General features: G+C 42.2%; 1 protein-coding gene across 7 annotated transcripts in view; it reads right to left on the bottom strand.

Moving 5' to 3' along the window:
* Positions 1-24,652, bottom strand: part of ARVCF (ARVCF delta catenin family member) — a 303,201-nt gene that overhangs the window by 32,362 nt on the left and 246,187 nt on the right. For 4 of the 7 annotated variants that reach the window (XM_064522119.1, XM_064522120.1, XM_064522114.1 and 1 more), the window contains 4 exons: positions 23,242-23,359; positions 21,783-21,954; positions 19,536-19,553; positions 15,033-15,104 (listed from right to left, as the gene is read on the bottom strand). In XM_064522119.1, coding sequence (XP_064378189.1) covers positions 15,033-15,104; positions 19,536-19,553; positions 21,783-21,954; positions 23,242-23,359 — 380 coding nt within the window. The remainder of the gene's footprint in view (positions 1-15,032; positions 15,105-19,535; positions 19,554-21,782; positions 21,955-23,241; positions 23,360-24,652) is intronic. The other 3 variants (XM_026106867.2, XM_064522116.1, XM_064522118.1) reach the window with 1 other exon arrangement.

Raw genomic sequence — 24,652 nt, 5'->3', positions numbered from 1 at the left:
CAAGCTAGGAACTCAATGCCTTGAATAGGGTTTTTCCAGACATCCTCAAAGCACAGTCTCCAGGCACTAGCTGCAGATAGTGAAAGGCAAGGAAAGCGCATGCTGCTGCTGCGCTCTCATTTGAATGGGGACGCACGAGGATGTACAACATTAACGGGGTAGAGCAGGAGGATACTCTCCTCCTCAGTATAGCTGCCTTGTGTGCAGTCACAGATATACAGTTTCATCAGGAAAAAATGCTAAATAGTTTTAGAAACAGTCTCAGTAGCAAATGAATATAACATTAATAAAATCTTTCTTCTTTAAGATCAAAATCTCTGCTTTCCCAGGAGCTGGGAAACTGTTTGGTTTAGTGGATAGAGAATCAAGCTGAAATTCAGGATAAAATATTTCTGTATCAGGCCCTATTAATACTGATTTACTATACGACCTTGCACAAAGTCATGTCACTAAGGTCCCTGCTCCTCCTCCTACCCTATGTCCATCTTTGTCTACTTAGTGTGCATTTACGCCACCATCAGCAGCAGGAAGTCATTAAAAAAAAAAAAAACTCTGAAAAGTTAATTGTAAGTGAAAACAAGGTCAGACTTTAAGAGTATCAACATTTCCATCATGTCGCAACCTACACTCATTTCTAACCATTCACATATGCAAGATGGTGTTATGAATGCCCTGATGGCTTCTCATGGGCCACCTCAGCCACAAGCCAGATCTAGATCTAGGATGCTAGATTGCAGTCAGGGGAGCGACACGGAGGTTTAAGCGTTCCAGGGAGGTTGTGATGCAGTCACCCAAGAAATTGCCAATATAGTTTAATTTCAATGGGTTTAATTTCAGCATTGCTTTCAGCTAGCAGATATGCAGGATTTGGAAGAGACCTGCTTGTTAGGATTTAACTATTAAGCAAAGCCTTGTAGAGCTGCACAAATCTAAGTCACACATGCCTTTGCCAAGACTTAAGTTCTAGTTACTATCAGTAAACCTGCAACAAAGCGCTCTCCTGGAAGCAGCCCTCATTTAATTGAATAAATGGGATTAGGTCTCATGCTCTTAAGATCCTCACTTTCTCATTCCTTGAGAAATCCCAAACACGCTGCAATTCAAGTAACACCTCAGTCATCCTTGACACTACTAATCTCTGCTCTTAGACTTCTGTAAGGTGCCTTTTTGTGCTTTGCAGTGATTACTAGCTGGTTTTATGACTCAACATGCAAAGTATCCCCAAAAGAGGAGTGGGAGCTCTGCATCTGCAAGAAATGTAGACTTCAGTTTCCAAAGTGCTCAAAGGTCATTGGGACACCTTGGTTACAGCAGATTCTCTCTCTGGATCTTTTCTTATCCCTGTCCTTTCACATTTGTAGCCAGCCATTAGAGATGCTTTTCTCCCTCATCATTTTTAAGCTCTCAGCAGAACAAGATGCAATTATATACTCAATCACGATTACAGCTTTGAGGGTTGTGGTTTTAGAAGATTCTCAAAACAGAATCATTAGACTAAATATTCCTCCTGGCTTTATATTAGATGGACGTGAAGAACTGATGCTCCCAAATGGAGTGGGCTTGCTACTTGGCTTGTTAGCATGAGCTAGCAAGAAAAATATTACTTTAGGAATCAGGAAACCTCATCTCTCTTCCCAGCTCTGCTGCTGATATGCTGTGTAACTTTGCACAACTCACTTCAGCAGTCTGTGTCCCCATTTCACCTCCCACACTATTTCTGTCTTGCCTATCTAGATTTGGTGGTTCAGGGAGGCTGTCAGTGTGAGGCACTTACACTTTACTCATGTCTATTGGTGAAGTTAGAGGTTATGAACCTGCTCTAAGGGAGTCCTGCAAAAGCAGCAATATATTCAGTAAAGTAAGGAGACAACAAGGCATGCAAAATAGGACTAAACTGCACTTGAGGGGGAGAGATTGCTCCTTCTATCTCCTCCTTCTGGATGAGCATGAATGATGCTCTATTCCTAAACATGCAAATGACATTTCATGCTATTATAAGCTTCCAGTTCTTCCTAAGATCAAGACACAGAAAATTCAGACCTGATACTAATGGTCTGAGAAGCAGAAATAAAAATGCTTTCCTTTGTACCACATACTGATCAATATTCACACTGATAACCTGAAAACGCCTGTGTCAGCAATCAAGCTCTTCTTGGGTTCGGAGCAAATAATAGTTGGGCTGACATTGCTTTCCAAACCATGCAGAGGTAAGGTTTTTTTGTTGTTGTTAAAAAAATGAAAAAAAGAGCAGCTTGACAGGTAACTAAGTGTATGTTTTACAATGTAAAATGCCCGCCTCTTAGCTCAAGGTCATTTTTCTTCCATCCACAGTTAGAGGTATATGGCACATTAAGCCATATCATTCCCCTGTCATGATGGAGAACAGGGGGAGCTTTTAATCTTGTGTAGAGCTCTCAGGGTTATAGAAATAAATGTGGCTTATATAGCAGCTTTCACACTCAAAGATATCTCAAAATAGTGTACAAAGTAATGAGTCAGATAATAGGACTGCAGCAGCCATATAGGTAAGAGCACTAGATACTAATGCTGAGAAAACAGAAGTTCTAATTTTTTGATTTTCTGATTTGTCTTTCTGCAAAACACATCTGCAGCTTTAGTTTGACTAATGAGCATCAGTAACTTTGGCAATTAAGAAGGCAGAAGTTATTTGACATTCCAGTTTATTTTAATTTTCAGATTAACTCCATGATTAAAGCTCTCCATTAACACTAATAAAAACTGTTCAAGCTTAAGTGGAAAAATGCCAGACCCTTGCTGCATGTGGTGCTCCTCTCCTGGCTGCATTATAAGGAAGGCCCTCCCTGCTAACTGCCTGATCTCTAGTCCCTCAATTTATAATTAGTTCACAATCACACAACCACTCTATTTTTGTTGCCCCTTCACCTCCCCCATCATTAGCCGTTTCAAGTGCACTCTCAAACACTGATTAATACAGCATTGTGAGGACTCCATGGTTTACTGTGCTGGCACCAGAACAAGTAAAAATGTATTTGTTTTAAAAGAAGCCGTACCTTGAGAAGTCAAGGTGAGATCAACCTAAGATGCATTTTTCATACATGCTCCTTTCCCAAGCTCCATGGATAAATGGGCGCTCTCATTCTTTTTCCCATCTGAGTCACCTATCCAGCTTCTATAGATGAGGTTGGCTTTGGAAAGCCAAGTAAAACTATGCCGTCTCTGTGCAGATCAGACTTTTGCTTGCCGAATTTGCAATCAGTTAACAAAAAGTCACACAGAACAACTAGTTTGAAAGAGGCCTTAGAAGGTCACCAGGTCTAGTCTCCTGCTCAAAGCAGGCTCAACACTAAATTTGGACCAAGTCGCTTATGGCTTTGTCCAGTCAGGTCTCAATACCCTCCAACGACAGAGAATCCACACCTCTGGGCAACCTGTTCCAGGGCTTAATCAAGGTATGTTAACCTGCATTTTTGCAGGCAACAGAATATTAGCCAGGATGGCCATGGTATCCCAGACAGGAGATTTAAGTGAAATTTGAGACATGTCAGTCTAAGGCTGAGTTTTGAAAGCATCCGAGTCACGTAGGCCTCCAAGAAAGCTATCCACATTCCTATTATTCCTAAAGGCACAGACTTCATAACACACAGAGAGCTATAACTACTTCCTTTACTTATTCTGGAAGTCTAGCAAGGAATTTAAATCAACATTATACCATTTTTCTGCCTCAGCTGTTCTGAAACTTTCTGCTGTTCTCTTAACTTGTCAAGCAGCTGCGTCAGCAGAACTTCGCCGCGGTGCTTTTGATGGACACTAGAGACAACTGTAATTTTGTGCAACAAGGTTTTTGTAATTGATTTTGACATGAAATTTCATCTCTAAATTCTGACAGAAGAGGAGTTCTTCTTCCCTGCCCTTTGTGATAATGCTGGCGAGACAATCAGGACAACTCTCTGATCCTCAACCCTGCTCAAAGTATCATCTCATTTTTTACACTTACGCTAATAAAAGGAAAAAGTCTGTAAGCTTTCATTGTTGTTGTTTCTTAACTGAAACTGTGAAGAAATGATATGGCAGAAATTTGACATAATCCAGCAGTTCTGGATGGATGGATGGAGCTTTTCACTGCTGTAGCTAAGTCCCAAGATTGAGGCAGCTCCAGTTAGGTGGGAAAAGCACCTCCCCACCAGCTCCTGTTTTCATTGCTGGCAGACTTGCTTGGCACATTCCCATTTTATAAACAGTTCTTGAGCATCATCTGTATAATGAGCTATGCTCTGTAGTAACAGGCATTCTGTTTTAGAGTAACAATTATAATTGCTTGTAGAATAGAAATGTTAAATGAGACATGCAAAAACATATACACAAACCAAAGGCTGGGGGAGAATATTAACCTTTCTCAGCAAGGGGCACATGGAAGACTGAGAAGAAACACGACTAACATCACTTTCCAACACTATTTTATCATCAGAAATGGTAGCCAAGTACAAAGGAAATGCAAATACAATCAGTGGTTCAAAGGTTAAGATCCTGTTAACTGTCACTGAATTCCTTGATAGCACGTATCGCTATAACTAAAGTAAATGTTGTGGCTAGACTGCAAAACTTTCAAAGGTTTAAAGTATTTTATAGGTTCCTGTATACATCTAACTGTATAGAGCACCATAAATAATATGGTTGAACATTTCCATAAAAATACAAAGTATAGTATGCATAGCTAGAATACTAAGCACTTTATAGTATTACGCGTTTTCAAAATACTCTCTGCACTGTGAACTCAGTCCATTCACACAATATCCCACTGGAATAAGCCACTACCATCCATCTGCCTTTAACAGAAATTGCGTCCACACTGAAATTTTTATTAAAATTTTGTATCACCACAGTGCTAGCAACGGTTGTGCTACACATAATACTTTGGCAGAAACTGCTGTTTTTACTAACATATCATGCACACTCAATCTGCATTGGTTATCACAGCAGCAGTGGAAACACCAGCAATCACTCTGGTGATGGCAGTGGAAGTAGCGAGACACATTATGACCAAGTTCAGCAGAGCCGCAGCATCTGAACGCAATTAACTTGCCCAAGGCCACTCGGCAAGTCAGTAGCAATGTGTAATGTGTAGCCGCATGAGAAATCAAGACTTCCTTACTTCTAGCTCTGTCTTTTGCTGAAACCTCAAATCACTCCGTCTCCTTAGTAGCTGCCATAATTACTATGTGCTGCAGTGGAGTGCCTGCTGTTTGGTTTTTCGTGGGCTATTTTATTATGCAAGTACATATAGGCTGTTCTAGTTTAAGATGTTATAACCACATGCATTATGAATCTCATTTTCTGTGCATTTATAACTTGGCTACAAATTCACATGAAACTGGAAAGGGAATTTACCACCTGGGATTCTTGTCTTTTGAAGATACTGCCAGTTATTATAGTAGATCTATATTCTTGGGTGCCAGCCTCGGGCAAGAGGGAGCTGGAAAACGACTACTGAAGTTATTTTATAATCCCATGAAAGTAACAGGTCAAAGGACCTAAAGAAGGAGAGAAAATATCTTGTCTCTAACTGCCAGCTTTTCTCCTATACGCACAGAAGATATCTTAACAACCAATAATGCAAGAGAAGGAGAGAAGGGAGAATTGCTGTGGATGCTCATTTGCTGTTTCCAGGATAACCAAGTACCTTACAGGTGAGCCAGTTTCTTCTTGCTCAGAAGGAAGTGTTATAAGCAGTTAAGAAAGCAAGCTGTCTTCCCAATTCATCCTACATGTCACCTCTTAACTGTTACAACAGAGGAAGAAGAGAAAGGAAAAAGCAAAAGTGTTGCTCTAACTAAAAAACAAAATTGAAACAGAGACAAAAACGGACGGGACAAGAACAACATCCTGACTTTACAAAGAGCTTCACATTCTCAGCTCTACGACCACTGAACTGAATGAAATTCTTTATCACTACTACAAGGCTGGTAAATACCAGAATCCCCTTGCAAAGAGAGAGAGGCAGAGAGAAGGGAAGGGATACGAAGTTAACATGCAGGATGGGAACAAATGTCGGGATCCTCTCTGCAGCAAAGTTCTCCCAAGCGACCGTGGTGCGGTCACATTGCTAAAGCTACGTAGCTCCAATCGCTGCTCCTCCTCCCCCTCCCAAATGTTTTCTCCACTTTCCTCTCAGCTTAAGTTTCAAAGCTACATAACCCCAAACCAAAACACACCTTTGCACTATGAAGTGTCCATACTGGCGGTGGGGTGTCAGAGCCAGGCAGCTCTCACGGCTGCAGCCGCGCAGCTCAGAACTTCCAGGCCTGAACACGAGTCTCTCAGCTGGACAACCTGCAGGATACTGCAGTCACAAGCCCTGTCCTTCCCTGTACTGCCGCAGTAACGGCTTTCCCGTTCCACAGATGCCATTTCATTTCTATTACATTTCTCCAGGACTCCACCGTGCCTCATTTGTAAATATAATTCCTTCCTGCCTGTCCTCATGACAAAGCTGAGGGGCTGGAAAGCAGCGCCCAGAGCTGCAGTGCTGAGGCTTTCTCAGAGCAAGAGAGCAATGATTTGACAGACATGGTAGCAATTACCAGAACTCAAAGTCGAAACTGTTCTTCACATTCCTGAGCAGACAGAAAACACCAGAGTATGAGCCCCTCCTGCAGCAGTCTCAAATTACTCTCACATGATTTGGTGGAATAACTATTTAAACCCACACACAGCAGAGCCGCGAGAGCCTCAACAGCATTATTGTACACAGTTAATTGCGTGGGGTTTCAGACATATCATTATTTTTTCTCCCAGAAACATCTCTGTCCTCACAGTCTCTAAAGTGAGAATGGTTTAGGATGGAATCGTATTAACGAGCACAAAGAAACAGCAACAGAATTGGGAACGCTCATACACGCCTGAGAAAAGCAAGCTTGAACTCCCAGTCCTTTTCTGGGTTTGAATATTCCTGTAAAAATAATTACCATGAATATACGATATCATACAGCGTTCACATGAATGCAAGCGATCACATCCACCAATGCTGACAGCAGAGTTGGAGATAAGGGAGATATACATCTGCCTGCTCCAGACAATGCAAATCCTAAGGAAACGCATGCATATGTCAGTAGATAACCGATGTATCTAGTTGTTGACAAACACCATCCTATGTAAGTAACTACTAAAGAATAAACGAACGGGAATCTTAGCTACACAATTGTCCGAGCCTCTCCTACAAACATCGCTTATATCACCTCTACACTAAGAGATGGCTGAAAGGATACAGCACCTGAAGAAAACCACATTTGGCCTATAATTGGATAGTAACACAACAAAATAAGCAGACCATAAGAGAACTCTGAGCAACAACCTTGGAAACAAACAAAAAAAACCCCCGCTCAAATAATTCATTTCCCTCAATGAAGGTTGGCCGACTGCTACACAAGAGTGCCCTTCATTTTGTTACATCCAGGTTTTAGCAATATAATGCAGTATAAAAACATACCTGCGCCCTTTACGTATCTGCTAAAGTCCTGTTGCAGCAGCATGCACCAAGATAAAAGCCCAAGAGATTTTCTTTAGTTGCTGCTGTTTAAAGGTTTGCCATGATAATCTCTGTAGGACATAGCTCAGCTTCAGAAAGAGCCTTTGCAGCTGGAATCATGTTCTATGTCGCGCATTTTCAATCTTCTCAGTACTCTTCTGTGGATTAGTCAGAAATGACCTTATTTTCAGCACCCTTCTCAAAGGGTTATGGGGCCCATTAAGTGCCTACACCCTGTGCTAGGTTCCAAGACAAGATATAAAAATAATCCCTCTCTCCACCTACTACACCTGCACAGTGGCAACTTCAGAAGATAAAATCCTGGGTGTCAGAATTCTAAGCTGGTCCCAAAGCAAAACCCTTAATTTAATGTTAGTTTAATGTTTAATCTTCGAATGAGGTGATGGAGAGCAACAGTGCAGTCGACCTAGCCTTCCTTTTCTCCTGAAAGCAGAGATCCACCAAAGCTTGAAGGCCAGCATCCTCTACAGAGATCAGAACAGAGCACTTGCACTCCCTGACTGGAGAGGAACAGATGCATTGTTAAAAACCCCAAAGCAGGCGCTGCATGGCTCTCAGATCTGCTAGCTGCTCTGCGAGGGGACAGACATAACGTGAATACATCGGAACCAACCCATCTGTTACGTGTCTGCTGCTAAACATTTACTGAAACCGCTTTTCTGGATGCGGCCGCTTGCAGCTGCCCCTTCACGCCGCAGGCTTCTCAGAAGGTGTGCTAACATGAAGTGTCAGCTGGAGGTGGGGGTTGGTTTTTCTCCTTCTACCTCTACTTTTCTTCTTTACATATAAGAGCTGCTATGTATGTTCTCAAATTCATTTATTGCCATATTTTGTGCCAGACTATCAGATTCCACTGGTTTCCCACTGTATTCTCAGTGGATGAAAACAACAAGGGGGAAAAAACCCCAACAACATAGGTACGTGTGGGTAAAACAAGTTATCTGGGGAAAAACAGCTGCTTTCAGCTATTTAAATACCTGTTAAACATAGGCTGGAGTTGTTTTACTTTTTAAACATTATGCCACTGAGTTATGTAGAAGGGAAACAGAGGTCATTCCACCTACAGCACGTTTCAAAGGCCAAGCTGTTCAACACTTGCAACCTGAACAAAAGCAACGAGGAAGGAACAACCTGTAAGAGCTGTGCTAATGATTTATTTTATGCAACATCTGCACAGCAAGGGGAGCTTCCCACAAGACAAGACTGTGAATTAGTAGCTGCTATGACTGCTTGAACAGCAAAGTCCAGCAGCTCCATATGGTTATGACACAGAAACCTACCTGAAAGAACCAACTGATCCTGGCGAGAGGCAGCAAAGCCCGAGACTGGCTAGCAACAAGGAACGTCATGTCAGCAGAACAGCATTTGTTCAGCAGGTTTCAAAGTCAGCTGCCCTTGCAAAGCCAGGCAGACTCTTCCACTCGTTCCTTCTCCTGCCTTTTTTGCCTATCTAAAACTTCACAAGCAAGAATTGCAAAACATTCCCAGTCAGGTGCAATTCCACAGCAAATTTCCCCTTAGATACCCTGGAATATGTACTGGGACTAAGCCTGAGCCAGAAGACAAAGAAAGACTTTCTCATCTCTGCAGACAAGTCATCACTGTTCATCACTGCTCACCTCATCTAGAGTTTACGGAGAACTTGCGTAAATAGGAACACCTCTGTGGGAATGATCTTCTTTTCTGTGGAGGCTTTATCAAGGTAACTATTGGTGACAGAATTTTGTACTTCATTTAAAATCCATGCTAACAGAGTAGTCATTGATCCCTCTCCATATCTGACTCATAAGAAAAGCACACATCATCCAAAGACAGAAGGTGCCACAGTGCGTCAGTAGGGGTTACGCTTTTTAAAAGCTGGAGTCCTGTTACTTATAAAGGAAATAATCACTGTAGTATAATAAACTTGATATTAGTTCTGACTGCTCAAATCGTCATGTCAGGAGCAATAAAAAGCTATTTCAGACTCATTCTTTTCTTTGGAAGACGACCTGTTAGTGTAGGAACATGACATGACATTATTATGTCACTGCAACCCGCTCCTGGACCTCCAATCCACATTTCAGCTGCATCCCTCCCCATATGATTTTTCAAAACCTTCAGTTTTGGCCCTATACTTACAATTTATGTCATACATAATTAATTTTAGCAGCTCCGTAAGGATCACAAATAGAGCTTCCATCTGTAGTTCAGCACCAAGTTCAACAATCCGCTGCCATGTTTTAACCCAGCTTTGAACAAACAGGTGGCTCGACATAAGAATTGCAAGAGGTGATGAAAATAAAAGGAGAGTATTCCAGAAAAATTCGATTTCTGCACTACAAGAAGTCAGCTAGAGAAAGGGTATGTATGAAAAAAAGGAGAAGTCCACTGGTGACCACATCCTGAAGCTGTGGCAGATGGAGGAAAAAAGAATTAGAATTTACATATATCAGGCTGGAAAAACTTGGCAAGGGCAAGCTGCATAAGGGAATTTTCCTATCCAAGGTAATAAAGTTTCTTTGACTCAAAGCACTGGGAGACAGATGAGCAATCTTTTACTGCTTTGTAAATTATGAAAAACAAATGGGACCAAAATGAATACTCTAGTTAGTAAAGCAACAGAAAGAAGAGACACTTAATAATTCTGATAGGAATTCTCAACATCGTGCATGAAATACTTAGAAGCCGTTAGTACAAGAACATGTTACCTGCTCCCACAGAGGGGATCTTCAGTCCCTCAAACCATTTCCAGTGGCAGGCACAGGAGGGGTAGGGATGGTACCATTAATCAATCAGTGCTACTCACTTATTCACAACACACCAATCAAAATTAATGATTGAAGGGTGCTGGAAAGGGCAGGTGAATGCTTGAGTCAACATGTAAAGATTTAAAGAAAACAAATTAAAATAGCAGCAAAGGTGAGAACAGCAGCTATTCTTAATTACAAACCTAAAGTCAGGGTAAAGCTTTAGTGAAGTTTCTCTCCCCTATCACACTGTTGCCTTTAGCTGAAGACAAATTGCTAGCATTTTTGTAATCTGCTAAGTTAAAATCATTACCCTGACAGTGCCAGGAAGTCTAATTTCCTGGAGCAGTAACACAAAGATTTATAAGCAAATTTAAACACTCACCTTCTGGAATAGAAAATCTATCACCAGCATCAGGTTATATGGGAAGTGACTATTTGCGATAACAGCGAAACAAGAAATTCTCCTGCTGACAAGCTCACCCAAACCTCATTCCCTATCTGCACAGGCTGCTGACCGGGGTAAAAGTGTACACACAAAGCTGAGCTTTCACACATATGCAGCTCTTCTGTCAGGTCCCTGTTACAACAGCACAGGCTTGTTCAACCACAAGCAGTTTATGCTCATGTTCCCATCAAAATGCAAGTAAGCTTAAATAATCAAAACGGGAAAGATAAATTAATAAGCATTTTAATAGAAGATTTAAAGGAGAAAATGAGTTAGCTCATCCACCAGGCTGAAATGAACCTGAACATGTCTCCTTATGCCTGAAAACTTCTAATTCCCTAATGAGACGAACTGAAACCATAGCTGAACTTCATTTTCAACACCCAATACTATCTTATAGTATCTAGTTTTATGCCATTAGATGTACATACACAGACAAGAGCCAAGAGCTTACTTGATCCAAATAGGACAAGAGCTTGGGATTTACTTAGTATTAACCAGCTCCTTCCATGTAAAAAGCAGTTTTGCTCTTCTGGACTTTCCCCTCCCTTATCCTAACACCGATGAAGAGAGGTGGATACCCAACACCTTCACATCAGGAAGATTAAGTGTCACAGCCTTTATCGTGTCTTTGGAGGACTGACACACATCAATGCTGATTCTTTTTGGGAAACCTTATCCCACACACTGCCGTCTGAGACACTGCTTTCCACAGCACAGCTATGATTAATCCTGATCTACCCTGCAACGTATGAGCCTCCTGTCACTACTACCACCTGCTTGGAAATAAGGAATTTGAGAACAAAGCAAAGGAACTGCACTACCCTATAAACTTAGTATGCACACAGGAGAAATGCACACTCACACGCGGTGGTGCAGAAAAGAGCATGCCGCAGAGGAGACGGGAGACACCGCTGTCAGCGACCTACTTTGTACCGGCAAAGGGATTTTAGCAAGACTGTTTTTCCTCACAGACGCAGGAATTTTTGAAAGTACTAAATTTAGCGAGGGCCCAAGCACAGCAGTCATAATTTCTTGTCGATGCTGTGCCCCTTTCTCATCAGGCTCTCTATCCAAGCTCTATCACTTCTCAATAAATTTACTCTCTCCTCACCTGTCAGAAAAATGTGCTCCTTTCAACAAAGGGGAAACAAGAAGCTTTTCTTCCCCAATCTTTCTTCACGAGGACAGCAGTGCTCCGGACATTGCCAGAGCATATACAGACTTTTTTTTATTTTATTGTTTTTTAGTATCAGATGAGACAGCCTCTGAAAGCACTGCAAGCTCTCCCCTCCGACATTATCCAGTTTACCACAGACGATAACCCTGAGCTGGAACCACTCCCAGCCAGCATGCCTAGCACAGCAAAGCATTAGAGGTTTAGAAATGGTTTCAGGGCTGCTCAAACTGTGTCCTACAGAATAATCTGATTTACATTAAAAAAACAAAGCCAAGAGCAATCAAAAGAAGAGGAGACTCTAGATCATCACTTCGAAAAAAAAAAAAAAAAAAGAGTTGCCTTAATTCATCCATTCTTCTCCAGAGGAAACAAATTCTGAGAAAAAAATTACTAGCATTTAAACTAGGTAATAACCACAACATCCTTCGGTCTGTTCAGAATACCAGTGTGTCTTGATCAAAGATGGAAAAAGCCCTCTACCTCCCAAAACAGACACTAACCCTCCCCTGCAAAAACCAGAAACCACAAAAGCTTCTAGTTACAACGTCCAGCTACTGAATCGACAGAGATCCCTGAAATTAAAGTTCTGGTGACACCACACTCTATTTCCAGAGATGATGGAAAATAGGTCTGATCCTTCCCTAGTTCACAGTTTTTCAAGCCATCATCAGCACTGTATCAGTTAAGCTCAGTGATCACACCTAAGGGAAATCATGACCTCAGCTTCTTGAAGCCTTCCTTTCCAATGCGCCAGGCGAGCTCCAGGGAAGCTGGCTTTAAGATAGCAGGAAACCTAACGCCACTGCATCCCAATATTTAGTTAACTGCCGCAGTGTTCATTTGCTGCTCTGCATGAACAACTCTTATTACTGCAATTTCATTTGTTCACCAAGATTCCAGCTGAAAACTCACTTTAATTTGGCTTTAATAATACATGAAAGAGATTAATCTAAAACTGTTGATTTTTGAAATAGCACTTCATTGTGTCACTCAAAATGAGTGCATTTGATCATTAAAACTTGCATGATTTTTCTGTCTTAGTAACGAGGTTCTGCTTCAGCTGAGAGCTGATCTCATCAGAGCCAATTATACTCCATGGCACAGGCCTGACCTGAGCTTTTAAGGGTTTTGAAACTGCGATTTTATTTTTCTCATCTTACTGAACAATTCAAAGTACTAACAATCTTGTCAGAACCTTTAATATCCAGAAACTCTCATGCAAAACTATTGCTGTGCAGGAAGTTTCTAGTAAAACAAGTGAACAAAAACGTATCACAAGTTTGTTTTCCTCTTAACGCACAAATGAATAGTTTCTCATGTCTTTTCCCCTGCCAAGGGGCTTCTTTCATCAAAATGCTGTGAGATTAATCTCCTGATCTAATCTAGCATGAGATACGTGAGTAAGACCAAAAATCTATCCATGTAGATTAAACGCAGGTATCTCAAAATTATCAAAGAAAACCTCTTCAGTAGTATGTGATGTTAGCAATTACAATCAAATACAATAACGAGCTGCATAAGTGCAGAGACACAGATACGGCTCCCATCAGATATGCCACACTTCTACCATTAGCAAAGATATATTCTTTCTTTAATCAAAAAAAAAAAAAAATTATGCAAGATTTTCTCTGCAGAAATCTTTGATTTTAATTTTTGCTTTACTGGCACCTACATCCCTATTACATTTAGAAAGTAATGAAAGAACTGAAACCCTTGGTGTATTTATTTTACACTCCTTTCTTTTTTTTTGCACCCTTAAAACGTCTCCTTGCGTTGCAGTGTAATCAACGCCCAGCCCTGAACTGATGACATTATAGCGAAGGCTGGTTAGGAGGGTTTTCTGCAGCTCTCAGAACAAGATGGCATTGTATCTTCCAAAAGATTCATTAGTATCTCGTGCAATAAGGCACCAAACAAAAATTAGGGCTTAGACATTAGCCTAGAAACTATATCCACTGTAAATGGTGTCTGTCAATAGATTAGATCCACCTACAGATTAGGATTAGTCTGTGTATCATGAATCAGACCTTCACTGTTGTGAATTTAACTGAGAGTCCAGCACCTTACACGTGTAATTACTGTGCCATTGACAACTAATATATCTCTGAGGATACTAGAGATGGTTCCTCTGTTGCTGCCTTCATTTTATAGTAAGGAAATCAAGGCACAAAATTAATTAATTTGATTGAGATCACTAAGGTGGCAGAATTCAGGTCTCTCAAGTCCAAGGATCTTTCCATTGAGTCACACCGTCTCTTTATACTCTGATATGGTGTGCCTATGACACAGGATGACTTCCAGATTTTCCTTCTGAAGGATCCTCACGTAGCTCTTAGTATTCGCAGGTATTCGGGTGCTCTAGGAGAGGTTTTCCTGAACCACACCGGCTGCCACGGCAGTGCCTGAAGCTTTGCTGTGACCCTGCACACTCTGCAAATGAAAATCTGTGCAAGTCTCAAAACAATGTCCAGTGCTATGAAGACATGATGAGACCTCATATCATCTCCTCATCTCTCACCAAGGAGCAGCACGCATACAGGAAGGGAATTTCTTGATTGTGCAACATTATACCTCTGCCAAAGCTGAAATATCGAGGCACAGTGCAGAAGTAGTTTCCTGTGAACCTCCTGAGTTTGGAAAGCTACGGGCATTTACTCGCTACAGCCACAAAACAGCACTGTATTCAGAAGAACATCGACTGTCAATAAAAGACAAAAGCTGAACTCCTCCCCCTCGCTCTCCAATTCATCTGAACACTGAAGAACTACAGAGGGGCCAGGGAAGGGAAAAGGCCATGATAAATACACTTCTGTAATGCATTTCATAACTCCTTGCATTCAGGTCTAGTGCAGGCAATTTGCAAGTGGAGGTCTGAAGGAGCAGGGCAGGCGCTCAGCCCTTTCTGGAGGTACAGCCACCTGACACGACATCCGAGGGGCTTCTGCCACATTCCACCCTGCTAGCCATTTAATCCAAAAGTTGCTTATATCCAGTATTGAACACTAAATAACAAGCACTGACACATCTATTATTTCAATCAACTGAATACAAGAGAAAGAGATCAGTGTTACGCTCGTGTCTTAGGTCCCTTTAAGTACCTCCAGCTTCCAGGCTACTTGTTATTCCCAAAAGCACAAACATTAGCATTACCTTTTGCTGTTTCAGACCGCTTTGGCAAATCAAGTGTATCAAAATTCCTGTCCAAATCTCCATTCTTCTTTCCTGTAAAAAAAATAAGACAAACAGATAGTAAAAAGTGTCAGCATACTGACAGATAAGTTACTGTCTTGTGCATCTACAAGATGAGAGAAGACACAGACTCAGAATATCAATCGGAGACCATGAGCAGTATCTGTACATCTCTGGCTTGCAATCCAGCTGCACAGCTGTGGTTTTAGCATGACCAACTTGGGGACAAAAATCTGTGCTACTTTCAGGTTGATCTGCAAACATGAGGAGTGCTAGCATTTCAGTGGGTCTTAAGAGTGCTTAAAATCTTTGCAAATTATGCGGTTTCCCTTCATTGCCAAGTTACAGCCCCTCCCTCAGAAGCCCAATACTTCCTTGTTACTTCCCCAGATGTAACGTCAAACCTAAAATGACTTTCATCCATTTTTGTGTAAATCCAAATACATCTTGACTAGCAGATTATTTGTGACAGTTTTAACTTGTAGCTTATCCAAAGCACAAACTGAGTGGCCCAGCAAAAGGGCAACCGGCTTCTCTGAGCCTCAGTTCTCATTGCCACTGTCAGGCAGGAATATATTGTACAGGCAACTGCCAGCAACTTAATCAATAAAGTGCAATTTTAGCTAGTTATTAGAAACTAAGGGAAACAATTCCATATTTTTGCTAAGAGACATAATTCCAAACTATCACCTCAGCTTTAATTTATATGTTTTTTCAGAGAAGGCAAAATAAAGCCTGGTCTTTAGTCCACACTTGCGGCAGGCTCGGATTCGGGGTTCGGAAACAGCTGGGGAGGCCGGGGTCCTTTTCAGCCCCTCGCGCCCCAAGGAGACTGTCCTAGGGTGAACACGCTGCAGTGCTGTGTTTGCGTGAACCGAGGCTCCTTGCCATCAGAGAGGCTCTGACAGCAGAGACAGAGATTTTGAAGGAAATGCAGGAATCTGCGTGGCTTCTGAGAACGGCAGTATACAACCAAGCTCTTCCAAATTACGGGGGCGGGGGGGCAGGTGCAACAAGGGACAACGGGAGGAACAGTGCAATTTAAGCAGCTAGAGGTGGCTTCTGAGCAGGGAATCTGCTAAATTGTTAATGGAGCTCTACAGGAAGGGCACAGCCAGATGCTTAAAAACAAACAGGAAAATAGCACTTGAAAACAGAACATAGAGATTAGTCTGGCTCTTGATTGGGAATAGGTCATGAAATTGGATAGGCCTATGACAAATCTGAAAGGCAAAAGGCGTCACTTGTTCACGAGAATTTCTTTAAAAAGGAGTAAATTAATCATTCCCCAAGCTTGCAGAAGCCAATCCTTGCCCGTTATAGCCTGGAGTCTGCACAGTGAATTCAACAGGCTGCCCTACCATTGCCTCCTATGACAAAAGGATAAGCACATGCAGTAATACATGGGGAACTGTATTTGAAATAGAGCTTTTAAATACTGATATGAACATTCACAGACAACAGTAAGAGAAAGGCAGCTCAAGATGCTACTCCATGCCTTTCCATTTTTTGGAAATCCCACGCACTATTTTGAAACGCCAACATGGAACAAAACAGCCTACTTCAACTACTGCTCAAACCAAAACGTGCATCTAAAAGCTCTGTTCATCTGAAGTCTTTTGCTTAATTACCTAAGCGTGGAAAAGCTCATCTTTCTAAGCTGCCACAAGGTCATGCTACTGCCACATACCAGGCCATTCCTTTATAAGGTATTTTTCCTAAAATGAGAGATGGGAATTGGATCCACTTTGCGGCCCTCCCTCTAGTTTTTGCTCCACAAAAGAGCTAACAACATGCTGCTTGGGGAACTAAACACCAGAAATACAAAGCATTGTGCCTCACAGAAGGACACTACATTTCATAAGAGCAGCTGAACCCAGTTACTGGCTGCAAACCCTTGCTGCCCCTTAGAGCACAGATGAAAACAAAGGGCAGAGGGAGGAAAGAAAGGAGCCTGGAAGGAAAGAAGTCAGTGTTTAGGAAAGACAGTCTTAGGTCACCCCAAGAAACTCACCTCCATCTTGTCTACGAGTACGACAAACCGTTTTCTATGTGTCACTAAATTTCCTGTCTCTGCTATTAGCCAGTTTAAACCTCAGAACAACTGCCCTGAGCGCTAGACTTTACTCAGCAGAACTACTCATTTCAGAAGTTCCCTCTATATATTGAAGACTTGCGTATGCTATTGCTATTAGCCCTGCAGAATGGAGGTGGTACGGTAGGACCCTTCTTCAGGGCACTGGTCTTCAAACACCATGGTTAAAGGGAAGGGAGCGTGCAGGTGAGGCCAGGAGAACACCGTAGGCGGCAGCAACTTGGAGCTGGCTGTGCAGGAGCAGCTGCCTCGGTATTAACCCATCTTCCATCACGACAGCACACCTCTCCTGGGCTTCCTGACCTTCAGTAGCTGCCTCTTGGTTTCTGGGCCAGAATGAAAATACTGGGCACCTCCTACGAAGCCTTCACTGCTTTGTCCCTTAGCCCTCACAGCCACCAATCCTCTTCTCAGGCAAAACCACGGCTGGTTAAACCAGCAGCTGTCAGCTGTTTGAGAGAGCCAGAAGTTCAGCACACGCAGCTCTGACTGAGGAGATTTCAACTCCAAAAATCGCTTGTTTAACCAAATTAAGCAAGGGCCAGGTTCAGAAATCCCCAAAGCATCTACGTTTTCCAGGGCCGTCCCATAGAGAGGAGGCGATTAGGAGCAAGAGGACCAAGCTGTAAGACAACACCAAAAGAAATCCACCTGGAAGGCAAATACTCAGATCTGTGGCCCAGCTGGTATTTTTCCCATTTAATTTCTACAGCACCCACAGTACTGAGCAGGATTTTCTAAAGAGGTGACTGAGGTTAGTGATACAAAGAGCCTATCAATTAGGAACTTCTCAGATGTCACCTAGCCTGACTGATACCAGGAGGGAAGCAGCTTCGCTGCCAGCTACTGTAGCTCTGAACACCCCTTAGTCAGGCAAGCCTGCCAGTAATGCTCATGCCCTGGGTTGCTGACATGATCATACTGGCAGCAGAAAAGGCCTGTTTTTCATATGTCTTGATTTTTACCCTTCTGTGCATCTCCCTGTTCCCCAGGTGTTCCAGCCCTAGGTACACTGGAGAAACCGAGATGCTGCTGGATCAGAAGCATAGCCCCGAACCTTGCCAGGAGACGGACAGCTCTGAACACGCCTGCTGACAGCTCTGTTTTATGAGACCTGGCTGCAGGAACTGGCACAGTACTCGGGTTCGGGAAAACAGCCTGACATGAGACTTGGCTTGTGCAAGATGTAATTTACAGTCTCTGAAAGAATGGGATTAAAATCCCCCCCCCCTTTCCGTTATGTAAGAAATGATCAAAATGTGACCTTTGATATTTTCACTGTGAAAATCTCAGTAAGGACTCTGGGATGTGATTCAGTGTTATTAACCACTGATAATATTCTTGATCTCCTACTGAAGGATTAAATTCCAAACACTTTCTTTCTGGAGGAGAAAATTTAAAGGGTAAGAGATCCTTCAGAAAGATACCAATATCATGCTTATTAATTTATCCACTGACACGGGCTGCAGTGGAGAGACAGAAAGCAAGAGCTGAGCTCTGCCTCGCCAGCATGCCCACCCTCCACGGGCCGCACGATCCAGTCTGCAATCAATGTCACACGTAGCTCTACAAAGCCCCTTCTGCCAGGTAGAACAACGATGTTTTTCAACATTTCTTTCTTGGTTTAACCCTCCAGAATCCACTGACCTGAAGCAACTGTCACCACCTGATGATGACCCTGCCTCTACCACAAATCAGTGCCAGTAGCATGGTGGAAGTCTCCAGGGCACTCGACAGCCTAACCAGCCCTTCCAGCTGAGGCAGGTAGCTATTAGCCTCAGTCTCATAAATTCCAACAGCAACTCCACTTATTGTGCTAGGATTAGAAATTAAAGGGCATATCCCCGAGCAACACACTGGGGTCAGCTTCCTCTAGCTAGCCTGAGTGCCAGTAAAGGATGCAACAGCCCAGGTACGCACGCGCAAGCGGACAAAACGTCCGGGATCCTTGAGACTTCACACCCAAGCTGCTGAGTCTTTACAGCTGCTGCTGTCCAGGCGGGCTAGCAAAGCCGTGTTTTGATATGACAGGGTTGGTGAGGCAACACTGGGCTCACGCACTTACCTGCTCCCTCTCCCACAGGATTATCAGGCCAGATGCGAGTCAACTCTCTCACTGGCACTTATGCCAGGAACGAATCAACCCTGTCTTTTCTGTTCGAAGTGCGAGAGGACCATTGACCACATTGAAAATATTCCCACAACCAGACAGAGGGTTTCCATGCCTGCTGAAATGAACAGGAGGATGAACCGGGGTGCAGAGGAGAAGGTGAATGAACAAGACCTTGATCTCAGCTCTTAGCCTTGCATGTAAAAGCTGAATAAAACGGGTTATGGTGATGATGAAAGAAAGTATTGCAAAAACTCACCTTGATTGAACCACTCCTCTAATTACCAGAAAAGCAGCAAAGAAAAAACAAAAATTTACAGGAAGGAAGAAAATACAAAGGAACAGTCACAAAGAGGCAGAATTTCACAGAATAGGTTCAAAACCTGAGAATTATAAGAATACAATAGACCTTTCATTGATTAAAAGAAAACAAATCAAGAAATTCTACTTTCTCCCTTTTGTTCCTGCTGAAAAAAATGTTCCTTCTCTGCAGTTCTCTCCCCTCCCTTTTCATTACATGAAAAGGTGCTCAAGGAAGCAAGGGGACAGAAGGCTGACCAGCCCTTTGCAGAGGTGTTTGAAATGCTATGATCAATGACCATGAAATAAAATAAAACAAACATGAGAAGCTTGCAAGACTAAGTGAACGAGGGAAAATTGAAATGATCTATTTTCAAGCTCTAGGCTGACAGAATTAAGCTAGTTTCAGAATAGGCATTCACATATAAATTTATGAGTGAGAAAAGGAAGTTTCTAATTATGACTTTAAAAGCATATTTATTTATTATTTTAAACACAACAGTTGCCTGTCCCTCTCTATCATTCTCATCCAGACGCCGCCAGCTGCGAGCTCAGCACTGTTACCAGTTCTTTCCCTCTAGGGCACAGCACACTTCAAGAAGAGCATCGCACAGGGTCAATAAAGCATTAAAACGTGCTTAGGAAATGGAAGCTTCCTGCTGAACACACAAGGCCAAAACCAAGTGGTCACTGGGTGCCTGCACTGCTCACTGAAATCTGTAGCTTCACCCTCAGTGCCACATGATTTGGGGATCTGTTTGTCCAGAATACACAATCGGATATTTTGGCTGATAAACAGAACTATCAGAGCGTACAGAGCCAGGGGGTGTACACAGGTGGGGCCAACAGCAAGCAGGAGACGCCTGACAAGGGACAAGCCACCTGAGAGAGCTCGGTCTTCTCAGTCATCAAGAGGATGATGCCAATTCTCAATCATCGCAGTCTCCTCCTCCCACAAGGCATAGTGCACACATAGTTTTTAATGTGTACAAACGTTTTCACTGACTACATTGCTCTCAAGCAGCAGAACAACATGGACCACAAGCGGCAGGAGACAGGCTCAAGTGAGCACATGCTCAGGGTTTCCAAGGGATATTGCGCTACAAGTTCATTCGTTCACCATGAGAACAGACTGGCCAGGCAAGGTGAAGTTTTCCGTCTCCAATTTTTCCCCCTCCGGTTATTTTTTAAACACAGTTTAAATGTAGCTGATGACAGACTGGGTACTATGAAAGCAAGCTCATACTGCAATGACTTCTCTAAAACATATGGAAACATAGAACATTTTATTAACATGTACCAAAGGTCAGACCAAATAAAGACCAATGTGTAGCGCACAGTCCAGCAGGTTCGAACAATTCCGTATCTGCTCTTCTGCACCAAAACCCACCTTAGAGCTTGGCTGTAAATAGTAAACCAGGAGGTGGTACACATGAACATGTATGAAAGGAAAATGAAGCCTATAAAGAAAACTCAGTTCATTATCCCCGAATTCAGGCTAGAAGAGTCATTTCTCTAAAATAACAAAGAAAACATATAATTTGAGCGTCTCTTTTTAAAAGAAAGCTAGAAAGGGGTTTACTGAAACTATTAATGCTCTCTTCAGATGAAACACATTTGCAACACATGCCCCAAAGGAGAGAACAGTTCTAAAAAGTGACTGACAATTAAAAGCTACAAAAAACATGTTTGCAATTTAAATTACTGAAAGAGTGACAGAATTGAGAGGTTGTATGTTTTGGTTGGGGAGAAATGTAAGAGATTAAAGACACGGAACAAGTACTGACAAGACAACCATGCATGAAGATGCCTGCATGCTGGCCTGGCTTCCAGAGGCAGTGACACATGCTGTACGGCCAAACAGATGGACTAAACATGGATTTGGCAGAGGCAAACACACAGCCACGCAGAGCAGGGGCAGAGCACATCCACCTTTGTCCAACAGCGGAGTGTCTTACGTCAGCATGCACCACTCCTGTTTAAAGCCAAGCAAAAGTTACCTCTTCAGCAATTTTGGCAAAGATCCCCAAATACCTATTAGTATTGCAACAAGGGAGATCAACACATGCCACAACACTATAAACACGTACCTCCACAAACTGCATCATTCTAAACTAGCATGATGGAAGTGCTTGCAAGAGCAGGACTATACAGCAAAGATACCCCCAAAACCCACTTCTAGTTCTGAGCTCTCTGCAACACATACCTTTAGCTTTTTTCCCACCGAAACAGCCAGCATCATCTTTCTTCTTTTTCTGGGAGCCTCCCGTGCTCATAGTCTGGCTGGCATCTAGTTCTTGGTACTTATCAGCTCCGGGGACCTCTTTGTGGACATGATAGGAAAGGTTCCGCATGATGCACACGCAGTTCTCCACAGACTGTTACAGAAAACTTGAATTAAAAAGAAGTACCATACCCTCTTATTTGCAAACTGTTCTATTCCGTAGTGGAGGGTTGGGGGAAATATAAATAAAATAGTTAAAAAAAAAAAAAAAAAAACCAAAAAACAAAAAACAAACAAACAAAAAAAAAACAAAAAAACCCCCACCAAAACCAAAAACACCACGAACAACCCCCCCCCACCCCCGGAAAAGAATGAAGCTTTCAAGGTCAAAATGCCCTTATTTAATGTTCCTTGTTATAAAACCACTTTTTTTCCTTCCAAAAGTGAAGTGTTTCATAAATAGTATCCACTCAAAATGCAAACTCTCTGATCAAAAATACCACCTGAACTTGCATTAAAAAATACAAATTCACCAGCAGATCAACCACTGACCAGAAGGTGATCACCTATTTTTATTTTAATGCGAGCCTCTTTCTCACTCTTCCAACCTTGACAACCCCCAAGGGACCCATTTTATTAAATATTCTCTGGGACAAACTTGGGCCTCATAAGGATTTCAACGTGAGCACACATTACCCTGTGGTAACACCTGATCCATAGCACATAAGGTTCTGGCACGAGCAATGTTCTGTAGGTTGCAATGGAAGCACCATGTGGTAACAAAATCCACTTCCAAAATTATCTGATTAAGTGACAGGGCTTTAGAGTTCTCTTACACAGTCCCTGAGAGGGTGGGACTCAAAGAATAAAATAAAGTTAAGATGCTTTAAAAGCCTTATTGTTTTTATAAAGCAGTAATATGTTCTGGTCTTTAGCAGGTTAAACATGATATTCCTTTTAAGTATAAATATGCTTCAAGCACCACAGGACAAGATGATGATAAAAATCAGGTGTATCAAAATTTGTACCTAGAGGAAAAACAGGACAACTGTTGCATGTCTAAAGACACATCTTAATGTCTTAGTACTATAGTCTTTTGAGATGGTGTTGAAATAAATCTGTAAGAAGGAAACCACCTCCTATGCAGATATTGTGCAAAGCACAAAGGGATCCAATTCTGCTCTGCAGACTATATTTCAAATGTCAATTAATTAATGGAAAACAATAGCAGTAATGCCACTGGCACTACTCTCCTACACACATTACAACCTTTGATTGCCTGAATAATTCCTTGTCAAACATACAAGCTAACGTGGGTGGCGAAAACACAAAACCAAACATAACCTTGTTCCGACACTAGCAAACAAAACTCAGCTCCCAGTGCAATGTTTCACCCTAAATTAATGGAAAAAATCATCCATATTTTAATACACGAGATCACCTTATTATCTGTATCCTTCTTGCCAACTGCAGACTGTAGAGCATGAAGGAGGGCATCCACCAAGCCATCACACTCTCTTAGTCTTCTGCGTGCTTCTGCTCCATCTGAACTTACATTCCTGACAGAAGAAATTTAAGAGAAAATTTAGCCCTCTAACCTTCTCCATAAGGGTTGAAGGTGTGTTGATTTATACTACACTTGTTAAGAACTCATTAAGTTGGATCGATAATTCGTAGGGAAGAAGAAGGGGGATCTGGTGCTGAAAATGAGATTAGCTGGAAGAAGTCTGACAAACTATTAGGTCTCTGTAAAATACGGGCAATGCACACCTGTAAGTCCCTGAATCTGAATGAAAAGGGTAATAGTCAGAGATGCCTACATACTCATTTTTCTGAGTTGATGGCAAGTTCAGCCATTGTACCTTAAAGTGGACAGGAGTTCTCAGAGAAAACAATGCACAGCCCAAAAATTACATTTTGCTAAAGCTAGAACATTTCACAGGAAAAATACTTGCATTTTTTAAAGAAAAACTACACATGAGATCAAAATCTTCAGCCAAATACAGCCAATAGTTCAGCTCACTTTCTTGAGAAAAAGGAAGCCAAGGGTGAAGTTCCTAGTTCCATTTTGGGAGCTGGATCCCAGAAGCTCCTGTGCCAGGGAACTGCTGGGCTCACAAAGCTGTTGGTTACACTGGGGAAGGAAGGAAGGACGGATGGTGGGAGGGAGGGGGGAAGGAAGGAAGGAAGGAGGGTGGAAATTGGAGGAAAAGTTTTTCCTGCTGGAGTCAGTTGACTATACGAGAGCAGGGACTTGAACCTGGATCTTCCACATCCCAGGGACTACTGCCTCCTTCCAAAGGAGGAAACTAGATTGAATATTTTTGGTTTGCATGGTCTTGATTTCTCTCAGCATGGAGCGAGAAAATATTAGAGATCTCAGAAACAGCATTAGGAGGCAAAAGCTATTTTCTATCCACAGCATCTGATGAGCCACAGCTGGACACACAAACTTATTACAGTTTTAATATGTGTGTGTGTGTATATATAAAAATACATACCTATAAACTGTATTATATTCCATATAGCAGCACCAACTTTACAATCTCTTTGGAGTTTGGCTCATTCCCCATCAGCGAAGCAAGTTTCAGGCCCATGATTTGAAATTATTCCTTTTGTGCATTATAGCAGACATAATTCCTAAAGGTTTTCCGGGGACTTGCATTGATTTTAAACACAAGCACAAAACAAGTCCTGCAGTAAGAGCTGATCTTTAACACATCAGGTTTTGATATAAAGGTGGTTTGCAAAATTGCTTCTCCTGAAGCCAAAGACTGCTCAGCAGCAGCATATTCCCAGGCACAGAAATTGAAAAATGAGTGGGTAAAGTTCCCTCCACACAGCCTGGCTTT

The sequence above is a fragment of the Dromaius novaehollandiae genome, chromosome 17, assembly GCF_036370855.1.
Source record: "Dromaius novaehollandiae isolate bDroNov1 chromosome 17, bDroNov1.hap1, whole genome shotgun sequence".
Taxonomy (NCBI): Eukaryota; Metazoa; Chordata; class Aves; order Casuariiformes; family Dromaiidae; genus Dromaius; species Dromaius novaehollandiae.
Note: the sequence above shows the minus strand (reverse complement) of the source record. Positions and strands in the feature narration are given on the sequence as shown.